The sequence below is a fragment of the Rhinolophus hipposideros genome (genome assembly GCF_964194185.1).
Source record: "Rhinolophus hipposideros genome assembly, chromosome: 8".
Taxonomy (NCBI): Eukaryota; Metazoa; Chordata; class Mammalia; order Chiroptera; family Rhinolophidae; genus Rhinolophus; species Rhinolophus hipposideros.
Genome location: NC_138054.1, coordinates 56626097 through 56648572, shown reverse-complemented (window position 1 = coordinate 56648572; position 22476 = coordinate 56626097). Strand labels below are relative to the sequence as shown.

The 22476-nt window shown below is 43.6% G+C and overlaps 1 protein-coding gene across 4 annotated transcripts; it reads left to right on the top strand.

Moving 5' to 3' along the window:
* Positions 1 to 1879: 1879 nt before the first annotated feature.
* On the top strand, positions 1880 to 22436 carry TTC4 (tetratricopeptide repeat domain 4). 4 transcript variants are annotated; one of them, XM_081054854.1, is made up of 10 exons: positions 1880 to 2055; positions 2623 to 2740; positions 3441 to 3602; positions 5746 to 5823; positions 7222 to 7346; positions 13241 to 13327; positions 15116 to 15330; positions 15932 to 16013; positions 18940 to 19022; positions 21262 to 22436. In XM_081054854.1, the coding sequence occupies exons 1-10, from the start codon at positions 1945 to 1947 to the stop codon at positions 21299 to 21301; spliced, it is 1101 nt and encodes a 366-aa protein (XP_080910980.1). In that variant the 5' UTR covers positions 1880 to 1944; the 3' UTR covers positions 21302 to 22436. The 4 variants fall into 4 exon arrangements, with proteins under 4 accessions (XP_080910980.1, XP_080910977.1, XP_080910979.1 ...); XM_081054851.1 differs by having other exon boundaries at positions 21243 to 22436; XM_081054853.1 differs by having other exon boundaries at positions 21199 to 22436.
* The last annotated feature ends 40 nt before the right edge of the window (positions 22437 to 22476 follow it).

Sequence of the window (22476 nt, the reverse complement as noted above, 5' to 3'; positions counted from 1 at the left end):
TCAGACACTCCTGCTTTCATTGGCCAGAACCCAGGTCTAGGTGGTGGCCTTGACAAATGACAGCTGCCATATTCCGAGTCTGGGTGATCTTGAAGCTCAACAGAGGCTGATAGGCTCAGTTACTGGCCAAGGCCCCCAAGTAGTTTTGAGTTGGACGGGTCAAAGAGCACCGGGCAAGTCACTTCTATTCTCTGAGCCTCCCCTATAATCACTTGTAAAATGGGTTCTTACCTCCCGGGGTTTTATAGGAATCAAATTAAAAACTGGAAGTAAAAGGACTTAGTAGGCTTTGTACTCGAGAAGGGAAAAGATAATGAAGAGGAGAATAAGAATGGGAAGCATGGTTAGGGAGCAGACTGGAGGAAGAAGTGTGGAAAAGGAGGTTTGGGTTTGGAGGGAAGGGACCAGGTGCTCTGCTGCATGTGGGCAAATTAGAAGGGAAAACCCCAGTCCTGGCCCTCCATCAGTCACCCTTAGCCCTGTTGGCTCTCTTATCTTCGTGTCAAATAATAACCAAGCCTGCCAGATCCACTGCTGGGCTTCAGATCTCTGCTCTCCCCTGGTCTCTCATCTGCAGCTTCCTTGTCAATCTCTGAACCCAGCCTCCCCCCATCAACCTTTCACCTGACAACCTGGCCTTCCTGAGACAAATCTGCCCTTAGGTCTTTTCAGTGGCTCACTATCCTCTGCAGGATGAGGGCCAAGGGACAGTCAGGTCCTCTGGCCCCTGCCTGCTTTGCTGGCCTTACCTCTTAACTCTCACAGTACCTAGCATGCGGCTCTGTTGCACACCTCCATGCCTCTCTGCACATGGGCTCCCACTGCCTGAAATGCCCAACTTCCCTCCAGCCCCCAGCCATCTGCAGAGGCCTTCCTCATCTCTGCTGTCAGATGGGCATCACCTCTGTTAAACTTCCCTCGATACCCGCGCCCCTCCTCCCCCCACCAATGCCCACTCCTCTGTGTAGACTAGTAAGCAGCCCGGGTTTCCATTGGTCTACAGCCTGGCTGCATTTCCTTCTTGGCCAGAATGTGAGCTCGCCCAGGCTGCAGCATCCAGTGCAGGGCCCAGGAACCATTTGCTGGGTAACCCAGTGGCTGCAGGAAGGCGCCCCTGGCCTAGAGACCTTGTTTCCATCTCAGCCGAGGGGAATAGGGGATAGTTAACTTCGGAAATACGCTTGTCTTATCACATCCCTTCTTTCCTCACAACTCTGCAAACGGTCCCGTTGCACAGAATTCTCAGGATCACGGCCCATTATCCCTCTCAGCTCACCTTCTTCCTCCTCCTGCTCCAGCACTCCACCCCTGCCAGCTCCCCTGCTGGGGCGCAGTCCTGCCTTTTCCCTCCAGGGGGAATGCTCTCCCCCAACCCTCCTCCTCCCCCCCCACACCCACACTTGCCGCTCCAGGTCTCCTCCTCCGCTTGCAAAGCCTGTCTACCCGTTTAAAACTTTTTTTCTCCCATAGCTCTTGCTACCACCTGACAAACTCTAACATCTTCTTATGTGCTCATTGTCTGTCTCACACGACCTTATCAACTCCTAGAGGGCAGGGCTTTTGTCTGCTTTGCCCACCACTGTATACCCGGGGACTACAGCAGGCCTGGAACCCACAAGCAGCTTAGGAAATACGTGTTAACTGGCTGGACAAACGAGCAAATGAAGTGATATGATAGTGTGGTGTGGAGGAGCGTTAGGTTTATTCACCACCCGAAAAGCATTCGGGGGGTGCGGCTGCAGCACGGCCGGAGGGAGGGCGGGGCGGGGCAGGTGCTCTTCGGGGGGAGGGGTGGAGCCGGGTCGGCCACGCCCCCAGAACCGCGGAACCCGAGGCGCGCGGCCTGGCGCCGCCCGGAGCACTAAGGGAAGGGCGCTCGCGCCGCCGGAAGTTGCCGGGGAGTTCTCGGCGCCCTGACTGAGCCGGGAGGGCAGAGGAGCTGCCATGGAACTGCCTGAACTGGACGCCGTCTCGGACGACGCCATGGACTCGTTCGTCGAGAAGTTCCGGAGTCAGTCTTACCGTGGCCGCTTCCGTGAGGACCAGTGGGAGGAGGTAAGCAGGACTTGGGGCTCCGCACGTGTGCAGGGGCGTTGTGCGGACTCCTGGGGTGCGCGGCGCGTCCCTCAGCCCCCGGCCCCCGGGCGCTGTCAGCAGTTTCCACTGGAGGGTTAAACATCGGCCTCGAGATTTTGAGCGTCGTCTTCGTCTGCCTGCGCGTTTAGGAAAGTGGGTTTTGGAGTCGGACCTGTGAGTCCGCCGTTTCCTGGCTCTAACACTGGGCCAGGTCCTGAACGTCTCCGAGCCGCCTCCCGACTGTGAAATCGCCCGCTCTGAACACCGGTCTCGTGGGATTGTGGCGAAGGGGAATGAGAGGTGGGCAAGGCTCCGGGAACGCGGAGCACTCAGTTAATGCTGATTATGCCCGCACGTGTCAGAGCGGGATCATTTTCCCACACCCCCGTTTTACAGCGGGGTACGGGGCCGGGCTCGGGGGAGCGCCCGTCGTGATGGTTTGCAAATCACGGCGAGTAAGGAAACTTGGAGGTGGAAACACGGAGCTGCCTCTACTCTATGGAAAATCCTGTGTGTATAGTTTGTTCTTGTCTTAACGATCTCTAGGAGTTTGAAAAGATCCCCCTGTTTATGAAGAAAGCGCCTTCAGCAATTGACCCCATGGAGAACCCTGACCTGGCTTGCCTCCAGTCAATTATGTTTGATGAGGAGCGATCTCCAGAAGGTATCTTCCGTGACTCAAGTATTTGTGTTGCGTCTCCCCTGATTGGAGATACAGAGTGATCAGAAAGGTTCTGATGGGTTGTTAGCCTGAGCTAACTTGTTACTGTTCATTCCACGTGTGCTCCTCTGGATGCCTGTTAAATGCCAGCTGGGCACTGGGGCACAGGGATGCAGGAAACCGCACAGATGACGCTCCGGCGGAGATTGCTCTAAAGAGCCAGGGTAGACGTGTGTGTGCTAAGAGCCAGCGCAGAGCGCAGGCTTGGTGCTGCTGTACCGCCGACGGTGGATCAGAGCTGAAGCTTCACAGTTTTGTGGGCTCTTCCTAGGGGAACTTGCATTCCAGGGAATAAAACATCAGCAAAAGCAGAAGTTAAATTCTCTGCCTTTCTTCAGTAATTAAAAAAAGTTCTTTCGTCAAGAGCTGGGATAAGGATGCGTTTTTCCTTTACGCTTCGTTTTTTGTAAGCACTTAGTAGTCTACCTTCATAGGCATTTGGAATGGATTGTCGCATTAAGTACTCGTGACTTTGTTTCTTTCTCATGTTGATACCCAGTTTTATAGTATTTTTGAGTTTTCCTTCCCTGTTGTTTTTTTTCTCTTTGGTTTATTATGTTTCATTGTTGAATGATTTAGAAACTATTTTTAATGAGCCTTTTAAAAAATAGGAAATAGTGATTATTTCTTCTCTTCTTTGCAGAACAGGCCAAGATCTATAAAGATGAGGGCAATGATTATTTTAAAGAAAAAGACTATAAAAAAGCTGTGATTTCGTACACTGAAGGCTTAAAGAAGAAATGTGCAGACCCTGATTTGAATGCTGTCCTTTATACCAACCGAGCAGCAGCACAGTACTATCTGGGTAATTTATTCCATTATTTAGTGCTTTCTAAAGAGTTAACATGATAAAAACCATTATGATGGCTAGTGGAGAGTTTGAGAGTATCAGAGGAAGAGAAGCTACCCCAGACACCTAGGGTAGTTTAATTGAACTCTGATGTTCCAGGTGAAAAGGGAAGCCAGATGGATTGTATAATTTTTAAAAAATTATTCCCATCCCTTACCATCATAGATTGTATAATTCTTACTACCTGAACCAAATGAGTGACGTCAAATACCTTAAACACGCATTGGTATGATTGGGATTTTTTAGCCCAATTGCTGCTTGTCTCTCTCAAAAGAGTTTTTTTCCTGGCCTTTTACCCTCTTCTCAAGGATGCTAGTAGGATTAAGGCAATAGAGGTCTTTGTGTGAGAGAAACTAGTAATTTAAGGGAGAATTTCTCAAAGAGTATTCCTTGGGACCCTTGAAGTAAAAAATATTCTTTGGACAAGTAAGTTTGGAAAGTGCTGCTTTGTTGGGGATTTGCAATGCACATTAGTATGTTAAAGACTCTGAGATAACCTACAGCAAAGAAACTTACCCTGTGATTCTCAAGTTTTGTAAGGCCCACTTTTCAAGTAAGACTTACTAACATGCAATACTTTTCTGCAGACGTGATTTTGGGAAACATTGATTATTTGAGTGAGTAATCTTGGTCTTATTAGATCCCTGGTTTTTATCACAGATTTTAAGAGGACCTAGAAATGACCCTAGGCATTTCTTTTTTTTATAAATTTTTTTTCTTTTCTTTTTTTTTTTTTTTTATTTATTGGGGAAGGGGAACAGGACTTTATTGAGGAACAGTGTGTACTTCCAGGACTTTTTTCCAAGTCAAGTTGTTGTCCTATCAATCTTAGCTGTGGAGGCTGCCGTTCAGCTTCAAGTTGTTGTCCTTTCAGTCATGGAGGGCGCAGCTCAGCTCCAGGTCCAGTTGCTGTCGCTAGTTTCAGGGAGTGCTGCCCACCATCCCTTGCTGGACTCGAGGAATTGACCTGGCAACCTTGTGGTTGAGAGCCCACTGGCCCATGTGGGAATCGAACCGGCAGCCTTCTGAGTTAGGAGCATGGAGCTCTAATCGCCTGAGCCACTGGGCTGGGCCCGGCGCCAGGCATTTCTGAGGGACTGGGAGAGAATAAGCTTTGTAGTCTAGCTAGGATGAGTCTGTTGGGATTCATCACCATTTGAGCAGTTTCTCTCCAACCGTAGTCTGTTCCAACTGTTTTCTCATTTAGCCTGTTTTATTATAAAATTCTAAAAATTAAGAGTGGTATAGAACTTTAGAGATTATTTGGGCTAACCAACCACCTTATTTGTGTCAGCCCAGAGAGGGACCCTTTGGTTAGTACCGGAACCTGGACTAGAAACTCAGTCTTCTAACTTCTGGAGGAATACGTTTTCTTCATTCAGCAGACAAACTGAGTTCTATTCTGTGCCAGGGACTGGCATCAGAGAGATGAGTAAGATCTGACCTTTTACTGTGTGCTAAGCACTGCACTGTGAACGAGAGCTACATAGTTCCTTTCCTTGGGGAACTTAAAGGGTGTCACTTTTAGGGCTAATAAGACCATATGCACCTTGCAAGAAAACAAAGTGTGTGTGCGTGACACCAGAGGAGCAGATTCTTAATAATGAGCGCCATTCTTTAAATAACGTGTCACTGGTACGGCTTACTTTCACATTTGTTATCCCCCGTGACCTCATAGCAACTATATAAGGTAGGATAAGTTCTTAGAAGAATATAGTTGGGTCAAAATGTACACAAAGTGCATGCTAATTTGCTCTCTAGTTTACCCTTAGAATGCCCTTTTTCAATATTTTCACCAATACTGGATATTGTCTGTCTTTAATTTTTACCAATTTCATATTAATTTTGATTACTCTAGTCAATCATTGAGCATCTTTTCATGTGCTTACCTAGCCATCTAAAGTTCTGTGGGTTGGTTGCCTGATGTTACACAAATTTCTAAGGCTCTTGATGACCACAGTTATATTTTCTAAAAACAGTTGCTCTGATTTATATTTACCCAACATTGTAGAAGAGTGTCTTTGTGTCTGCATATAAATTTTGGAAATATTCTGACGTCAGAACTTGTTCTTTCTTTTACTAAATGGTGTTTCATTAGGCAATTTTCGTTCCGCTCTCAATGATGTGACAGCTGCCAGAAAGCTAAAACCCTGCCACCTCAAAGCAATAATAAGAGGTAAGTCTTATGATCGTCATTAAAGAAAAGTTGGTAGTCACTGCACCAAAAGTTGAGACATTTTAAGCTTTGAGATTAAGGTGCCAGGATACTAATGAAGCACCTTATTTTTGTAATCTTGATATTAAGTGCCTGGTCCTTATCCCCAGCAACATGCCATTTTTAAAAGAATTCCCTAGAGAACAATCTAACCCTTTGTGTTTTAAGAATTTATAGAGAAAGTGAAATTCTTCATTTTAAATTAAAAGAATAAAATGAAAATAAAGCAGTTCCAAAAGCCACATTCTAATTTTTTTCTAAATTAGCTGATTGAAAGGTAAGATCTTCAAATGCCATGTTAATGTTAATTAAAAGATAAGTTATGGGTCCTTTGCTGATAACTCACATGCAGAGATGTTCCCAGATTATTTTTTCTCTTGTAGTCTGATCTTTGTAATGATAGTGGTTTTATTACTGTTATACTTCCTTTTTGGGGGGGGGGGGGAGGACGCTCAAAGGTGCTTTGCAAACTTTATTCCTCACGCCTTAATCTTCCATGTATCCCCCATGGACCAGCTTAAAATGCTTTATTAAAATTATGCTGCTTTAGATATTTATGATTGGGGGTAGTAAGTAGATCTGTGTCTCTTGGCTGTAGGGAAAGAAAAGAAAGTACTGAGCAAAGATCGGCAAGTAAATTGAGTGTAGTCCTGTGGAATTGGCCTCAGGCTAGAACTCTAATCCTCTATTGAAATGTCAGTTTTACCTTACCATGTGACCTTGGCAAGACACCCACTCCTGAGTATCAGTTTGTTCATCTCTGGAAAATGAGGTTGGATTCTGTTGACATCTAAGCTGTTCTGGTATTTTGAAATTCTGTGGAAAGCCTAAAGAGGCTGATTGGAGAAAATTAAACACGATTAAAGGGGAGGCAGCTTAAACTGGTAGCCATCAAGAACAATTTTAGGACAGGAAAGACCTAATGTCTTTGGTCTTACCACTGAACGGCTGAGGCAAATTCTGCTTTCTGATGACACCATTTAGAAAAGGCATCCGGGATGGGTTTTATTCTCGTTTGCAGACAGGAACCTGAAGCTCGGAGATGTTCAGTCTTTTGTCTGATGCCTAGTGGTAAATGACAGAGCCATATTTCCAGCCCATATCTGTCTTGATTCCAAAGCCTGTGCTTTTTGCCACTAAGCTGTAGCCTTCCCTACTTTAAGAGCCCTTAATACTAGGGAGCTCACAGGAGTTTTGACCTGAATGGGTCCTAGTCTCGGGAATGCAATACAAGGATCTTTATCATCCATTTTCCCCTTCATGGTGCTGGCTGGTAGCTGGGGGAGGTGGGGCTTCCAGCTCAAGGGGGGCTCTTTCCATGCATGTTGTCCATGGATCCTAAGGGTTCTGGTTCTACAGGTGCCTTGTGCCATCTGGAACTGAAAAACTTTGCCGAGGCTGTGAATTGGTGCGATAAGGGGCTGCAGATAGATGCCAAAGAGAAGAAGCTTCTGGAAATGAGGGTTAAAGCAGACAAACTAAAGGTTGGTGGCAGAATCAGTAGCCAGTTGGCTTTTGTTAATTAGCATTAATGAATTAATTAACATTCCCCAGATTGTGTCTTTTTGGTCATTGTAAACTTTTTCTTCTTTAAAAGCAAAACCCAGAACCAGTCCCTACCCTTGGAACACTGGAGGACACAGAGAAGTAAACAAACAAGTAAATAAATAGTTACAGTGTGACAGAGGCAAGCAAGATTGTAAAGTAGTAGTGGTATCTAACTTTGCCTTGGTCAAGAGCAGGGCAGAGATGGGGGTAACAGGGACGGTTTGCTAGAAGAGGTAATGCTTGCATCTAATCTTGGGAAGACTGAGCAAGATTATATTAATTATTATTATTGGGTGAGGGTGGGGGTGAGGGGAACATTGCAGACAGGATAAAGCAGAACTGTAACCTTGAGTGAGTTCCTGATATTTCTGAAACTCAGTCCCCTCTTTGAAAATAGTAAATATATACCCCAAAGGTTTTTATGAAGAGTAAATGAGGGAGGGAGAGAGAGAGAGGAAACTTAACATATTTCGTAGACGTATAGTAAGACTAGATAAATTTGTGGCTATTATGATTTGAATAAATAAGAAATGGTATAAGACTGCCATAGGCTGGCTGGGTGTAGGGGCAGTTGGTGGGGCATTAGTCAAAAATGATTAGAGGCACTTATTTAAGATTGCAGCTGCCTGAGGCAGAGGATTAACAGGTGGGGCAAACAACAGGCTTATAGAAAATTTAAAAGGAAAAGCTAGGGAATGAAATTATATAAGGACTTTGTAAGCTCTAACATATTCCTGGGAATCTTAAGTCACATGTGTGCCCAGGGCTATGCATGTGCTCAGGAAAGATCTAAGAAGGCCCTAAATTGTTATCTCTGGCTGATTTGGAGGCTCTGTATAATCAGGAAATGAAGGTTAAGGCCGAATTGTAAACTGCTTGGGTGAGAGTTGAAGGCATGCCCCAACATGCACCTATAGCCCCTGAGCAGGCAGAATCTGATTTCCAGAGTTGCTACATTATATTCAAAATGTCCATTTTTCAACAAAAAATTACAAGACGGAAAAAAATAAAGTACGGTCACACACAGGGAAAAAAAATCAATAGAAATTGTCCCTGAAGAAGCCTAGACATGGGACTTAAAAAGACTTTAAACCAGCTGTTTTAAGTATGGTCTAAAAACAAAAGGAAACAATGTCTAAAGAACTAAAAAACGATGAGAATGATGTCTCACCAAATAGAGACTATCAATAAAGAAATTATAAAAAAGAACCAAATAAAAATACTGTAGTTGAAAAGTATAATAACTGAAATGAAAAAGTCACTAAGTGGCTCAACAGCAGAACTTTGAAGACATGTCAGTTGTGATTATCCAGTCTGAGGAACAGAAAGGAAAATGAAGAGAGACTGAGACTCCTGTGGGATGCCATCAAGTATATCATCATGGGCATAATGGGAATTCCAGGAGAGAAAGTGACAAAAGAATATTTGAAGAAATAATTGAAAACTTCCCAGACTTGATGAAAAACAATAACCTACCCTTCTAAGAAGGTTAACAAACTCCAAGTAGGATATAGTTAAATCTATACCCAAATACTTCATAATCCAACTGTTGAAAGTTAAGAGACAAGGAGAATCTTAAAAGCACCAAGAGAGAAGTGACTGTTCACATATAAGAGATCCTCAATAAAATTAAAAACTTATCAGAAGCCAAAGGGCAATGCAGTGAACATTCAAAATGCTGAAAGAAAAAGACTATGAAACAAAAATTCTATATCCAGCAAACCTACCCTTCAAAAATGAAGGAGAGTAAGAAGTAAAACTCTGTTTGCAAATGATATGATCTTGCATATAGAAAATCCTAAGGAATCTACTAAAAGAACTATTTGAACTAATAAATTAGTTCAGCAAACTGGTAGGATATGTCATCATACAAAAATCAGTTATACTTTATAGACTTTTAATAAACATTCCAAATATGAAAATAAAACAATTTCACTTATAGCATCAAGAAGAATAAAATACTTAGGAATAAGTTTAACAAAAGTAGCATTTAACTTATACTCTGAAAATACAAAACATTGTTGAAATAAACTATACCTATACCTAAGTAGGTGGGAGCCATTCCATCTTCATGAATTAGATCTTAATATTGTTACGATGACAGTATTCCTAAATTGTTGTACAGACTCAATGCATTCTGCATCAAAATTCCAGCTAGGTTTTTTGCTGAATATTGACAAGCCAATTCTAATATTCATATGGAAATTGAAGGGACCCAGAATATCCAACACAATCCCTGAAAAATAAAAATAAAGTTAGAGAACTCATACTTCCCAATTTCAAATCTTACTAGAAAACTACAGTAATCAATACATTGTAGTACTGGCATACGGATAGGCATATAAATCAATGTAATAGAATGGAGAGCTCAGAAATAAACGCTCACATTTATAGACAACTGATTTTCAACAAGAGTACCTAGTTCACTCAGGGGAAGAAGAGTCTTTTCAACAAATGATGCTGGGACAAGTGGATATTCACATGCAAAAGAATGAACTTGGACCTCTGCCTCATACTAGACACAAAAATTACCTCAAAGTGGATCAGAGACCTGAATGTAAAAGCTAAAACTATAAAACTTTTAGAAGAAAACAATGGCATAAATCTTCATGACCTTGGATTTGGCATTGGTTTCTTAGATAAGACAAAAAGCATAAGCAACTAGAGAAAAAAAAATAAACGACTTTATCTAAAGTAAAAACTTGTGCTTCTGAGGCCCCATCGAGAAAGTAAAAAGACAACCCACAGAATGGGAGAATATAATGGTAAATCATATATTTGTTAAGGGATTTTATTTAGAATATATAAAGAACTCTTAATGTCTCAATAATTAAAAGACAGCCCAATTTTTTAAATGGGCAAAGGATCTGAATAGATATTTCTGTAAAAATGATACACAAATGGCCAACAAGCAAATGAGAGACGCCAAATATCATTAGTCATCAGGGAAATGTCAATCAAAACCACAATGAGATACTATTTCACACCCACTATGATAGCTGGAATTTTTTTTTTTTTAAGGAGACTGGGAAGAAATTGAAACCCTCATATGTTGCTGATGGAAATGTAAAATAATGCAGCCACTATGAAAGACAGTTTGACAATGCCTCAAAAAGTTAACCATAGAATTACCATATAACCTAGCACTTCCACTCCTAGGTATAAAACTAGTATTCAGACAAATACTTGTATGTGAATGTATGAACATTCACATACAACACTGTTCTTAAATGGCTAAAAAGTGGAAACAATCTAAATGTCCATCACTATGATAAGGGAAAGAAGCCAGTTATAAAAGGGGTTGGGGGATTGTGGGGACTGACTGCTAAAAAGGCTTGGGGTTTACTTTTAGGGTATTGAAAAGTCTTGGAACTAGGTAGAGGTGATGATTGCTTGATACGCTGAATGGATTAAATGCCACTGAATTATATACTTTAAAATGTTTAATGGTTAATTTTATATCATGTAAATTTCACCCCAATTTCTAAATATTAAAAAATACACTAACCGTAAAAGACATAATTATTGATAAATAGGACTTAGTCAAAACTTAAAGAGACATCATTAAGATGAAAAGGCTGGGTGGCCGGTTAGCTCAGTTGGTTAGAGCTCGGTGCTCTTAACAACAAGGTTGCTGGTTTGGGCCACTGTGAGCTGCGCCCTCCACAACTAGATTGAAACAACTACTTGACTTGGAGCTGATGGATCCTGGAAAAACACACTTAAAAAAATAAAAGTTTTTTTTTTTAAAGAAAAAGATGAAAAGATAAGTCATGGAATGGAGAAAATATTTGTAATATAAATGTCTAATAAAGGATTTTTATCCAGAATACATAAATCAATATGGAAAAAATTTAAATGTAGCAAAAGAAAGATACTTCTCAAAAGAAGATATACAGTGAGCACATGAAAATTTGCACTGTATCATTAGTCATCAAGGAAATGCAAATTAAACCTCAGTGGGATGCCAGTTTACAAAATTGACAATACCAAATATTGGCAAAGATGTGGAGCAACTGGAACTCTCGTACACAGCCAGTGGGATATAAAAAGGTATGACCACATTGAAAATCGGTCTGGCAGTTTCACACACCTATCCTATGACCCGGCAATTTCATTCGTCAGTATACCTAAGAGAAATGGAAACATGTTCATAAGACTTGCATAAGAATGCTTAATTGCCTGTTTTGATCATAATAACCCAGAAATAGCCCGTATCTAACAGGAGAATAGATAAGTAAACTGATATAGTTATACCATGGAATATTAGTTGGCAATAAAAAGAAATCTATCAGTGGAGGAATGAGAGGAGGATTGACTGCAAAAGGGCATGAGGGAACTTTCTAGGGGATAAAAATGTTTTCTATCTTGATTGGAGTGTTGAGTACTCTAGTGTATACATTTGTCTAAACTTACCAAACTGTATGTTTAAATTCTGTAAATTCTACCTCAACGAAGTTGATTTAAAAGGGAGGGGCAGCAGCCTCCATAGTTCTTCCGACCTGGTGGTTATTTCACTTTGTGTGGGCTCTTCCGACCTGGTGGTTATTTCACTTTGTGTGGGCTGCCAGGACCTCAAACTTCAGGTGAGGCAGCAGGAAGCCATGTCCATCCACTTGCATCCTGGAAATCAGAGTAAAACCAACATGGGACAGAGGCCAAGATATCCTTAATCATTCTGTAATGTGGACCAGACACGGTGTGGTTGTGTGTCTCTCAACTGGGAAGCAGAATTGGACATAGTTTTAGTGGTATCCCTGGGGTGGGACACTCTTGATAGTGTAATCATACTTGCTAATAGCAGAAAGGATTTTTGCAGCTCTGTTGGCATATTGGATTGGAGAAGGAATGACCTAGAATTACCAGCCATTGTCTCCCTGAAAGGGTACACTCTGGTCACAAGAAAAAAAAGATCTGTGTTAGACTTTGTGGGCATTTGTGGGGAGGCTGAGGGATGGTTGGTGCTGTAGTTTAGAGCAGGGCCAGCAAACTGACCCACAGGCCAAATCCAGCCCATGGCCTGTTTTTTCATAATTCTGTGAACTAAGAATATTTTTCACATTTTTAGTATATGTGCTGCCGAAGCGAGCACATTTTTCACATTTTTAAAGGGCTATAAACAAAACCTGACAGAGATTATATATGGTCTGCAACGCATAAAATATTTACTCTCTGGTCCTTTATAGAAAGTTTGCTGATCCCGATTAATCCATAATCTTGAGGGTGAGAGCGGGATCACCTGGTTTGGGGTAGATTAGCAGGCAAAGGAGATCTAAATTACATTTCTGCCAGATTAAGTAGACTGGTGGCACTTTTCTCTCATGGCCTATATTGTTCAAAGGGCAGGTCCCCTCACAAGTTCTTGCCCTGGGTTTTTCCAGTTTTCCTATACTTCCCCCATATCAGAGAAGCTGAAATGCCCCACAGACTCCGCTGTCAGTTCCTCTCCCTAGCACGCCCTTTCTCCATCGCCTGATGGAATCTTCCTGTCTAAATCCCATCCTCAAAGGAGCAGGCACTCCCTCCTCTGTGGTTCCTAGCACTTGGTTCACACTACCAGCACAGCACGTAACAGACCTACTTGTCTGTCCCTCTCAGGAGCGTGTGAGCTCCTTGGGTACAGGAACTGTAGATTTTTAAGTTTCTGTTGCCACTGGTGCTGGCACCTAGACAAGTGCTTTTTACATGCTTATTGAACTGAGTCTCGCCAGTGGTGTCCCTTACACAGGATCCTGGGTTGGCTAGACACCAGAGAGTAATTTAGGAGCAGGCTGGGGTAACAAGAGGAAGCAAGTTCCCTAGAGCTGATGCATCTGAACTTCATTTTCAGCGAACTGAACAGAGAGATATAAGGAAAGCAAAGCTGAAAGAGCAGAAGGAGCGGAATCAGAATAAGGCTTTACTCCAGGCCATCAAGGTGAGTTCTCAAACCGTAGGCCCTGTGGTCTTCCTGAATCCACTACTCCTGAAGCCTCTTGAGAACCTTTCTTAGGATGCTTTACCTGAATGAATTGGCTCACTTTCCCTCTGCCCTGGGGCAGCAGTGCGGTGAAGGGGGGGTGGAGTCACACCCGAGTCCAGTCAGCTCTCCATTGTGTGTACGTGTTGCTCTCAGGTTACCTATACGGAACAGTTGCTTTGGCTTAAGCATTATTCAGTCTTCACAGAAGCTTGCTGAGGTAGGTCTTCTTGCTTCTGTTTTGTTAGATGATGATGTAATCTCGGGGAGATGCAGAGAACTCACACAGCTAGTGTGTGTCAGAGCCAGGTCCTTGCTCTTAGCCATTCTACTGCCTCCTGAGAAAGTGACTTTTTAGGATGCTGCTCCTCTGATATAACAACAAATTCTATCTCCCTTGCCCTGTCTTCCTGCATTTTAAATGGATGTGGTATGATCCAAACCCTGCTTTTACCTGGCTATCCAGCAAGACACCTGAGCCTTGACTTGCTTGGCCTTGGTCTTCACAGTAACACTTCACAGAATGTGGGTAGGTTCTTGGTCTCATTCTTTGGTGAGTTAAATTAAGCACTCATTTAAATGACTTGTTGACTTTGAGAACTTCACACTACTGAGATGCATTCCACTAGTCCCTCCCCACACCAAGCAATCTGTTAACACATACTAACAAATTAAACAGAATGGAATAGTCCAGATTCTCCATCTAATCGTCATTCACAGTAAGGGATGTGGTCCTTTTCTAAAATGTAGAACACGGGAATGCCCAGACATTTGCACACAGACCTTATTTAGGTTCTTTCCTTTAGTCTAACTCTGCATCTCAGACTTCACTCTGCAGAAGAATTACTCTCAACAGTAGTGTACACAAAGCCATACATACCGTTTTTTACCAATGGTTTAAAACAGGAGTCGGCACACCGCAGCGCTGCCTGTTTGTGTGTTACCTATGGCTATTTTCACACTGCAGTGGCCGAGTTGAGCAGTTAACTTCAACAGAGACCATTTGACCGGCAAAGCCTGAACTATTTATCTTCCCCTTTAAGGGAAAGTTTGTCAACCCGATTTAGGAGATATCTTCAAAGGTAATTTTGATTGCATATAATTTTCCCCTTTGTGCTAGTCTTGGGAATTTCCACACACATATATAAGAGGTGACTCTACTATTCAGACCTTTGCTTTATCCTTATTTCCATGAGATAGTCAAGGTTAAGTCAATGTGCAGTATTTTTAGTATTCTATGTCCTAGCTAAACTGAAGCATTTGCCATTTTTGTACATGACACACTTTTGATCTTTTCTGTGCCTTTGCACATGCCATTCCTTGGGATAGAATGCCCTTCCACTATCCCCCACCCCAAACTTCTCTGCTTTTCAAAGTCTTGGTTCAAGGCCTGGCATTTCCCCAGTCAACTCGTCTCCAGACTGAATTAATGTATGGTTTGCAGTTCCACAGCTCCACTTCTTACTGTATATTACACTTATTTCCATAGCTGTCTCCCCACTAGACCATGAGCAGAGTCTTGCAGGCAGGAACCTTCTCTGACACAGAGTCCCGCACATGGTCCATGCCCAGGCAAGGGGAGTCAAACAAGTGATGCTTACTATGTGCTAGGCCTCAGGGATAATGCAGAGGAATCGTGTAGAGCTGGCCCTCGGAGCTCGCAGTGTTGTGGTTTCCCTGTTTTAGTGAAATGGGTTTGCATCCTTCCACACAGTAAGGTTTTGTACGTTTCTGTCTTTACCCCAGGCTAGGAACATCAGGCTGGTCTCTGAAGCTGCCGGTGAGGAAGATTCAGCCTCAGAAGGTCTAGGTGAACTTCTCCTGGATGGGCTCAGTTCTGAGAACCCCTATGGAGCCAGGCTGAGTGCCGATGACCAGGGCAGACTGAGCTGGCCTGTACTCTTTCTGTACCCGGAGTATACCCAGTCGGACTTCATTGCTACCTTTCATGAGGACTCCAGGTACTTGTCCAAGAGCCCTCTGCTGTTGCTTGCATGCTCTTTTCCTGCTGTGTCTGCAGGAAGGACAGATGGATTTTTGTTGAGGAAGGAGGAGAATAGTATAGAGGGTTTCTGTCTGGTTTGGCATAATCTCTATCCTGTAGCTGCTGTCTCCCTTTACTAACTAGCTTTGTAATGATAGATAGTCTCACCTTCTACTGAGTAGGCTAGTAAGTGTAACATTGAAGTACAGAATTTGTCAAGCACTGGTACATATCTGGTGAGATAGGAAATCATTGTAGGTAGTACATGCGTAGTAATTAAAGTGTATATTAGAAAAAATATAACTAGCAGTTTTAACATGTGATTTCATAGGGTTAATGCTTAGAATGTGGCTAAATGTAAGGGATGTTGTTAAGCCTGAGTCAGTTGAAAGAAAATTTCTATGTTTAATAGGACAAGTGATACACGTACATATTTTGGGCACTGTTGTCAAAATGGCTTAAGCCTACCTTTGACGTTATATATTCTGATATCTCTGTGATTTGGTGTCTGGGGACTGTGATGTGGGAAAGTAGATCATAAGTTATTGACACCCAGAAAGTACATGTTATATCCTTAGGTTTATTGATCATCTAATGGTGATGTTTGTTGAAACGCCCTCTTGGGATTTAGAGCGAAAATACTGTCCTGATAATTTAGAGGTAAGAGAAATTTTATTTTGTTCTTCTGTGGGATTTTTGGAGGGGAGAAGGTTCACTGCCCTTAAAAAAAATTGTGGTAAAATATGTAGAATATAAAATTTACCATCTTAGCTATTTTAAGTGCATAGTTCAGCAGCATTACGTATATTCACATTATTATGCAACCCTCACCACTATCCACCTCCAACTTTAGGTACCTCATATGAGTGGAGTAATATTTGTCCTTTTGTGTCTGGCTTACTTCACTTAGAACAATGTTGTCATCCATGTGATAGCATGTGTCAGAATTTCCTTCCTTTTTAAGGCTGACTAGTCCATTGTTGGGATTTTTTAAAAACATAACCACAACTTACAGTTCAAAGAATTTGTCTTCTAATCATTTTTAGAATAAGATGCCCCGTTACCCCTGAGTACTTTCGTGTCTGTTTCCCACAAGGACATTTTCCTTCATAATCCCAATCAGCCATCAAGATCAGGAAATTAACTTTGATCCGCTAGTGCCACCTAATCTTCAGACTCTGTTCGGTTTTTACAAATGTTCTTTATAGCAAACAGACCTGTTCAGAATCCCACATTGTATTGTATTTAGTGGTCATGTCCCTTTAGTCTCCTTCAGCCGGAAGAGGTTCTCAGTCTTTCCTCAGTTTTCTTGATCTTAACACTTTTAAAGCTTATAAACCAGGTGTTTTGTGTCAAGTCCACCAGTGTGGGTTTATCTTTGTTTAATCGTGCCTAGATCTGGGTTACGCGTATTTGACTGGCATGTCACAGGAGTGATGCTGTCTCTCATTGCATCCCGTTAGGTGCACATGGTTTCAATTTGTCCCATTACTGGTGACATTCACTTTGATCACCTGTTTGAGGTGGGGGTCTGACAGGCTTCTCTACTGTGAAGTTACTCTTTTCCCCTTTGTAATTAGTGTTTTATAATGAGGTATTTTGAAATAATGTAAATATGAGGTGTGAACAAAAGATATAGTGAATGTTTAAATAAAAATAATTATTACAGTAAAAGACACATTGCCATTAATCCCCCTCAAAATACACCCCTTCGCTTCCAACACACTTATCCCATCGTTCTTGCCACTTTCTGAAGCAGTTCTGGAAGTCCTCTTTCGTGAGTGTCTTTACTTCATCCTCCACGTAACAACATTCCATGTCACATGCTTTTGGTACAGCAATTTCTGTCAAATACAAACATTACGGTGTGTCCTCATCCACCTTATTTACCGAATCTGTCACCATGCGACTTCTGGCTCTTCCCCAAAGTCAAGATGACCATGAAAGGAAAACGCTTTGAATCAATTCAGGACATCGAGGCAGCCATGATAGTGCAACTAAAGACACTCACGAAAGAGGACTTCCAGAACTGCTTCAGGAAGTGGCAAGAACAAAGGCATAAGTGTGTTTGAAGCGAGGGGGAGTACTTGAGGGGATTAATGCCAATGTGTTTTTTACTGTGATAAAATTTTAAAAATTTAAACATTCACTGTATTTTGTGATCATACCTCGTATCCCATTGTTTATCAAACCTTCGACGTAATCGTTTATTTATATCAGTGGATTGATGGTTTCCTGTTTCATTTATGTCATAATCTATTACTATTATACTCAAATTGTCTCAGATTTGACCAGTGGGAATCCCTTCAAATTGTTTATGTCCTTTTCATTTGTTTCAGTTTTTAGCACTTCCTTGCATTCTGGTACAAGATGTTCTAGGTCCAAATTGTGCTTTTCTTGGGCCAGCTCTAGAATCACCCATTTTTCTCAAGGAGCCCCGGTTCTTTTTAGTGGAAAATGGTATTTAAAAGCCAAGATCTGTGCAATAGGTATACTCACAAGTATGGGGGCAGTGGGAGGGGTGCACTGCTCCAATGCCGGGAGAGAGAGAGAGAGAGAGAGAGAGAGAGAGAGAGAGAGAGAGAGAGAGAGAGAGAGAGAGAGAGAGAAACATGAGGTCTCACTGGTATCTTCAGTTCTGATCCAACACCACAGGACCTCTTTTCTTCCTTTCTATATAATAGTGACTTCTATTCTTAATATATTAATTCATTTGACCAGTCTTTCTGTATTTAATCCCCTTCCTGTCACCACCACTGCCCCCTCTCCCATATGGAAACTTCCTCACCCTACTTGGACTCTTGACTTCCCACATCAGGCTGCTGCTGACTCAGCCTGGGTGCCCCCCTCATCCTGTGCACACTGACACCCCACACTGCCCAACGACCCCGCATGAATGCCCTCGTCGTCCTGCTTGGGTTCCCACTCCCCACAGCAGGCCTCCCCCGCCATGAATGGTTGCCTTCCTCACGTTGGTTGGGCCTTGACTCCCCATATTGGCCACGCCCACTTATGGACACCCTCCTCATCCCGTGTGGGCTCTGACACCCCATTCTGGACAGCTGTCTTACAAGGAAGTCTGCTTAGTCTGGCCGGCCCCCAGCAAGGATGCCCTCCTCCAGTGGCCGGGCTCTGACACCCCTCACCCCCGCAGCCCTCCTGTGCAGATGTCTTCCTTACCCTGCCTGGGTTTTGACACCTACAGAGGGCCATTCTCTGTGTGGACAGCCTTCTTCTGCTCTCGGCCACCGTGGCTTTCTTCCTCCACACCTCAAGGTTCTAGGACTAAATTGCTGGGACGGGAAGGCTCACAGGCCTGCTGGGCTTTAGTCTTGTCTTCTCTGTTTACTGGCTGGGTTACGCTGGCGAGTTATTTTCCTCCTTTGAGCCTTGGTTCTGTCTTTGGAAAATGGAGCCAATAATACCTTTCTTAGTGTCATGGAAGAAGACTGAGTGCTTTATACTTCACAGCTCCATAAAGGAGCCATTCGGTGAATAACAGTCATATCTCTCTAACTTTTCCCTAGACTTGGCCTCGACATGCCTGGTGCTGTATCTGACTCCTGCTCCTCTGTTAATCTTGCAGGTCTACTTTGAGGACGAGGACAGGGCAGAGCTGTACCAGGTGCCTCCCGAGAGCACCCTGCTGCACGTGCTGCAGCACCCCAGGTGAGTCACTTCATGGGGCAGTAGGCCAGGGAAGACACTCAGGTACCGTCGTCCCTACGACGTCCCTACAGTCAGGTTCTCCTTCCACTGCCGATTCCCTGGTACTGCCTCCCTTCTGCCCTGGACACGCAACCATGGAGACTGGCACAGCCATTGGCCACACAGGCGACAAGGTGATGACTCAGCCCATTGCACTATAGCCATGGCACCCTCAGACTGGGAGAAGTGAATGGGGCTGGACTGAGGGACAAGCTGCCTGGCTTTTGTACCTGAAGACAGTTGGGATGGCCCTCCTTTGCCAATTGTGCCGTGTCCTCTGATATTGTTATATGGAAAGAGCACTGGCTCTTGAAATCAGACACCATCATTTACTGGCTGTGAGACCCTAAGCACACACTGCCTCTCTGGGGTAGTTTCCTCATCTCTAGAATGGGAATAACAACTCTTGCCTGCATATTTCTCAGGAATTTGAGAGCTGATGAGAGAGTAGGAGTCACAGTACTAATGTAAACTATAGGGTGGTTTTGCTTGTTAACTGTGTTTCCCCGAAAATAAGACCTAGCCAGACAATCAGCTCTAATGCGTCTTTTGGAACAAAAATTAATATGACCTGGTCTTATTTTACTATAATATAAGACCGGGTCTTACATTAATTTTTGCTCCAAAAGACGCATTAGAGCTGATTGTCCGGCTAGGTCTTATTTTCAGGGAAACGGCAGTAGCAGTGGCAGCCGGTTGGATTTGGCAATTGTCCGTTTCTTCTGCTTTGAGGTGTTCCTGGACTATAAAGGAATGTCTTCAGTAGATGTATAAGTTGACTCTTGGACTACTTTTCCCTAAGCTTGAAGCTGGAAAGCTAGGTTAGGCCATGTGGTAAGGCCTTGAATGCCCGGCCTAAGGAGTGTGACCGTTACCCTGATGGTGTGTAGAGCCCCAGCGGGTGTTTGTTTCGGTGGAATTTACACAATAACGGACAGATTTAAGTGCACTGTTCGACTGGTGAGGCCTGAAGTAGGGGATAGATTGGAGAGAGGCTTAGGACGCAGACTGGACAGGAATTGGTGGTGTGGTAACCGACTTGGTAGGGGTGTCTAGCTGGTCTGATGTCCGCTTCGGGTAGGCAGGCAGGGGGTGACGATTTCTTCAAATGATCGAGAACTTCTCTTGGCAGTGTTTTTTCTGGCCCCAAATCTCCTTACTGTTTTGTAGACAAATTTTTAGCTGTTCATTTTCCCATCTGTTAGCAAATTTCCTAGATTCTGTAAAGGCCCAAGGTCTACTGTCCCCCATCTCTAAAAACAAAATGGGGGAGAAATCTAAATAACTGATTTGTGTAGAAAAAACAATTGTAATGCTTCTCAGAAAATGTAAATGCTGTTGGAAATTATTACTTTTTAAATGAATGGCATAGGAAAGAGGCTACTAACCAGAACAGGTTTCTGGCAGCTTCAGAGCCTGGACTGGACTGGACTGGGTGGAGCCAAGACATAGGCCTCTGTCCAGATCCAAGCACGTTGGGTCACATGCTAACACCCTTTGATCTGGAAGGCCATCTCTCCCACCTGCCTCACTCCATTTGCTTTCTGCCCAACAAGAGCATAAACGCTCTGGTGACCTGCACCACCTGGCTTTGCTCCCCGATCACTACCCCTTTTCCAAATTAGATCGAGCTCACATGGCGTCTTCTAGGAAGCCTTTCCTGGTTCCCCTTCCCCACAGAGGGGATTAGGCCCCCTGCGCTAATGTTGTACTTCACAAATACTTCTACCATTGTGCCTTGCTGTCAAGAATTGATTATTTATCTTGTCTTCCCAGGGCTTGAGAGCAGGGACAATGGTTTTTGCTTGTTTTTTAATCTGTTTTCAGCACAGGGTTTGGCTCACCCTGGGCATTTGCTGTTGCATGAATGAAAGCATGTTCTTGTACTTTTCTGTCATATTTAACCACAGACATACAGTGATGCTAGATGAAGGGCCCAGAGGTTCTGCCTAGGTTATAAGGGGGTGGGGGTCATGCTCGTTTGCCAGATTCATAAACAACCAACCAAATAAATGTGCTAAACCTGCATTTTAATGTTGACTGACATACGGAGTTTCACCTTGAATGTTGTTGGGAAGGTCCATGGACAGTTAAGATTGCAATTCAGTTAACCCCTCTTTTGTTGTGTTCACTGCAGGTACTTTGTAAAAGCTCTGACACCAGCATTTTTGGTCTGTGTAGGATCCTCTCCTTTTTGCAGAAATTATCTCCAGGGGAGGAAGGTACACCAGGTAAAGTGACCAAGCCAGGCTGTGAGAGCCAGGCCCGCTGGATCTCCTTCCTCATCCTCCTGTCTGGAATCCAGCACACCTGAATCACCTGGACATACTCCTAGTCTGTCACCCTGAGACAGTCCTTGCTTACACTGTGGTGGGAGGAGCTGCTGACTCCGTGAAGTGCACCATTTCTGGTCAAAGTGCTGAGCCCCAGATGGTTTTCACTTTCCTCTGTTGATAGAAAACTCTGTGCCTTGGTCATGACATCCTTGGACTCACTGTGAGCTATGTTAACCACTAGCCTCCATCTCGGAGGGACCATCTGTTGCAGTTACCATAGCAACTGACCCAAGGAACTCAGTGGACTGACTCAGGATCCAAGGAAATAGTTCTGAACCTTTATGGATTTAGACGTCTTAGAGAAGCTGCCCCTCAAATTGCACATATACACAAACCATGCATGTAATTTTAAGGCATTAAAGCTGAGCAACTCCGGCCTCCTGTTATTTCATGAGCACGGAGGGTTGCTCTGTGGGGATGCTGTAGAAGCCTTGGGGTGCGATGGGGCCAGGAAAGCTGGGTCCTGACTCTGCATCTATAAAGACCTACAACCTGGGATCCTCCAGAGCCCCTAGAAAGTGCCAGTTTTCCTGATCTCTGCAATAGGGAGGACTGTGACACATTTGGACAGCGGATTCCACATTCCTCCCCAGTTTTCACATTTTAGTTTTGTGCCTTTTGTACTGGAAAATCTTTTTGCATGTTGAGTCGTTGCCATAGGTTGTATTTTTATCTGCAGCTATTTGCTTACTCCTTCCTAGAGGGTTTTAGACATCCTTACCTATAGCCATGTGACTTCTGTAGTGCCCACCCTATCCCCCCAGGGAGGAGTGTACTTCTCTGAAGAGCCATTGCATGATAGCCTCGTGCTCTTTTCCCTCTGCCATGAGAACCTGTTTCCCAGATTGGCGCTGTTCCCTCAGCCTGGGTCAGAATGGTGAGACGTGTGGAGCAGAGGTGCAGCGGCTGGCCTGCAGCCACTGATTGTAACGTGAATGAGAAAATGTTTATTGTAATAATAAGCACTAAGGTTTGGGAGTTGTTAGTAACTATAGCAAAGCTAATACATCATTAAACTGAAACCAGCTGTTGTCCTTCAGATGGGCTAATGTGGGGTTTTGTGCTGTGTGCTTCCTTGT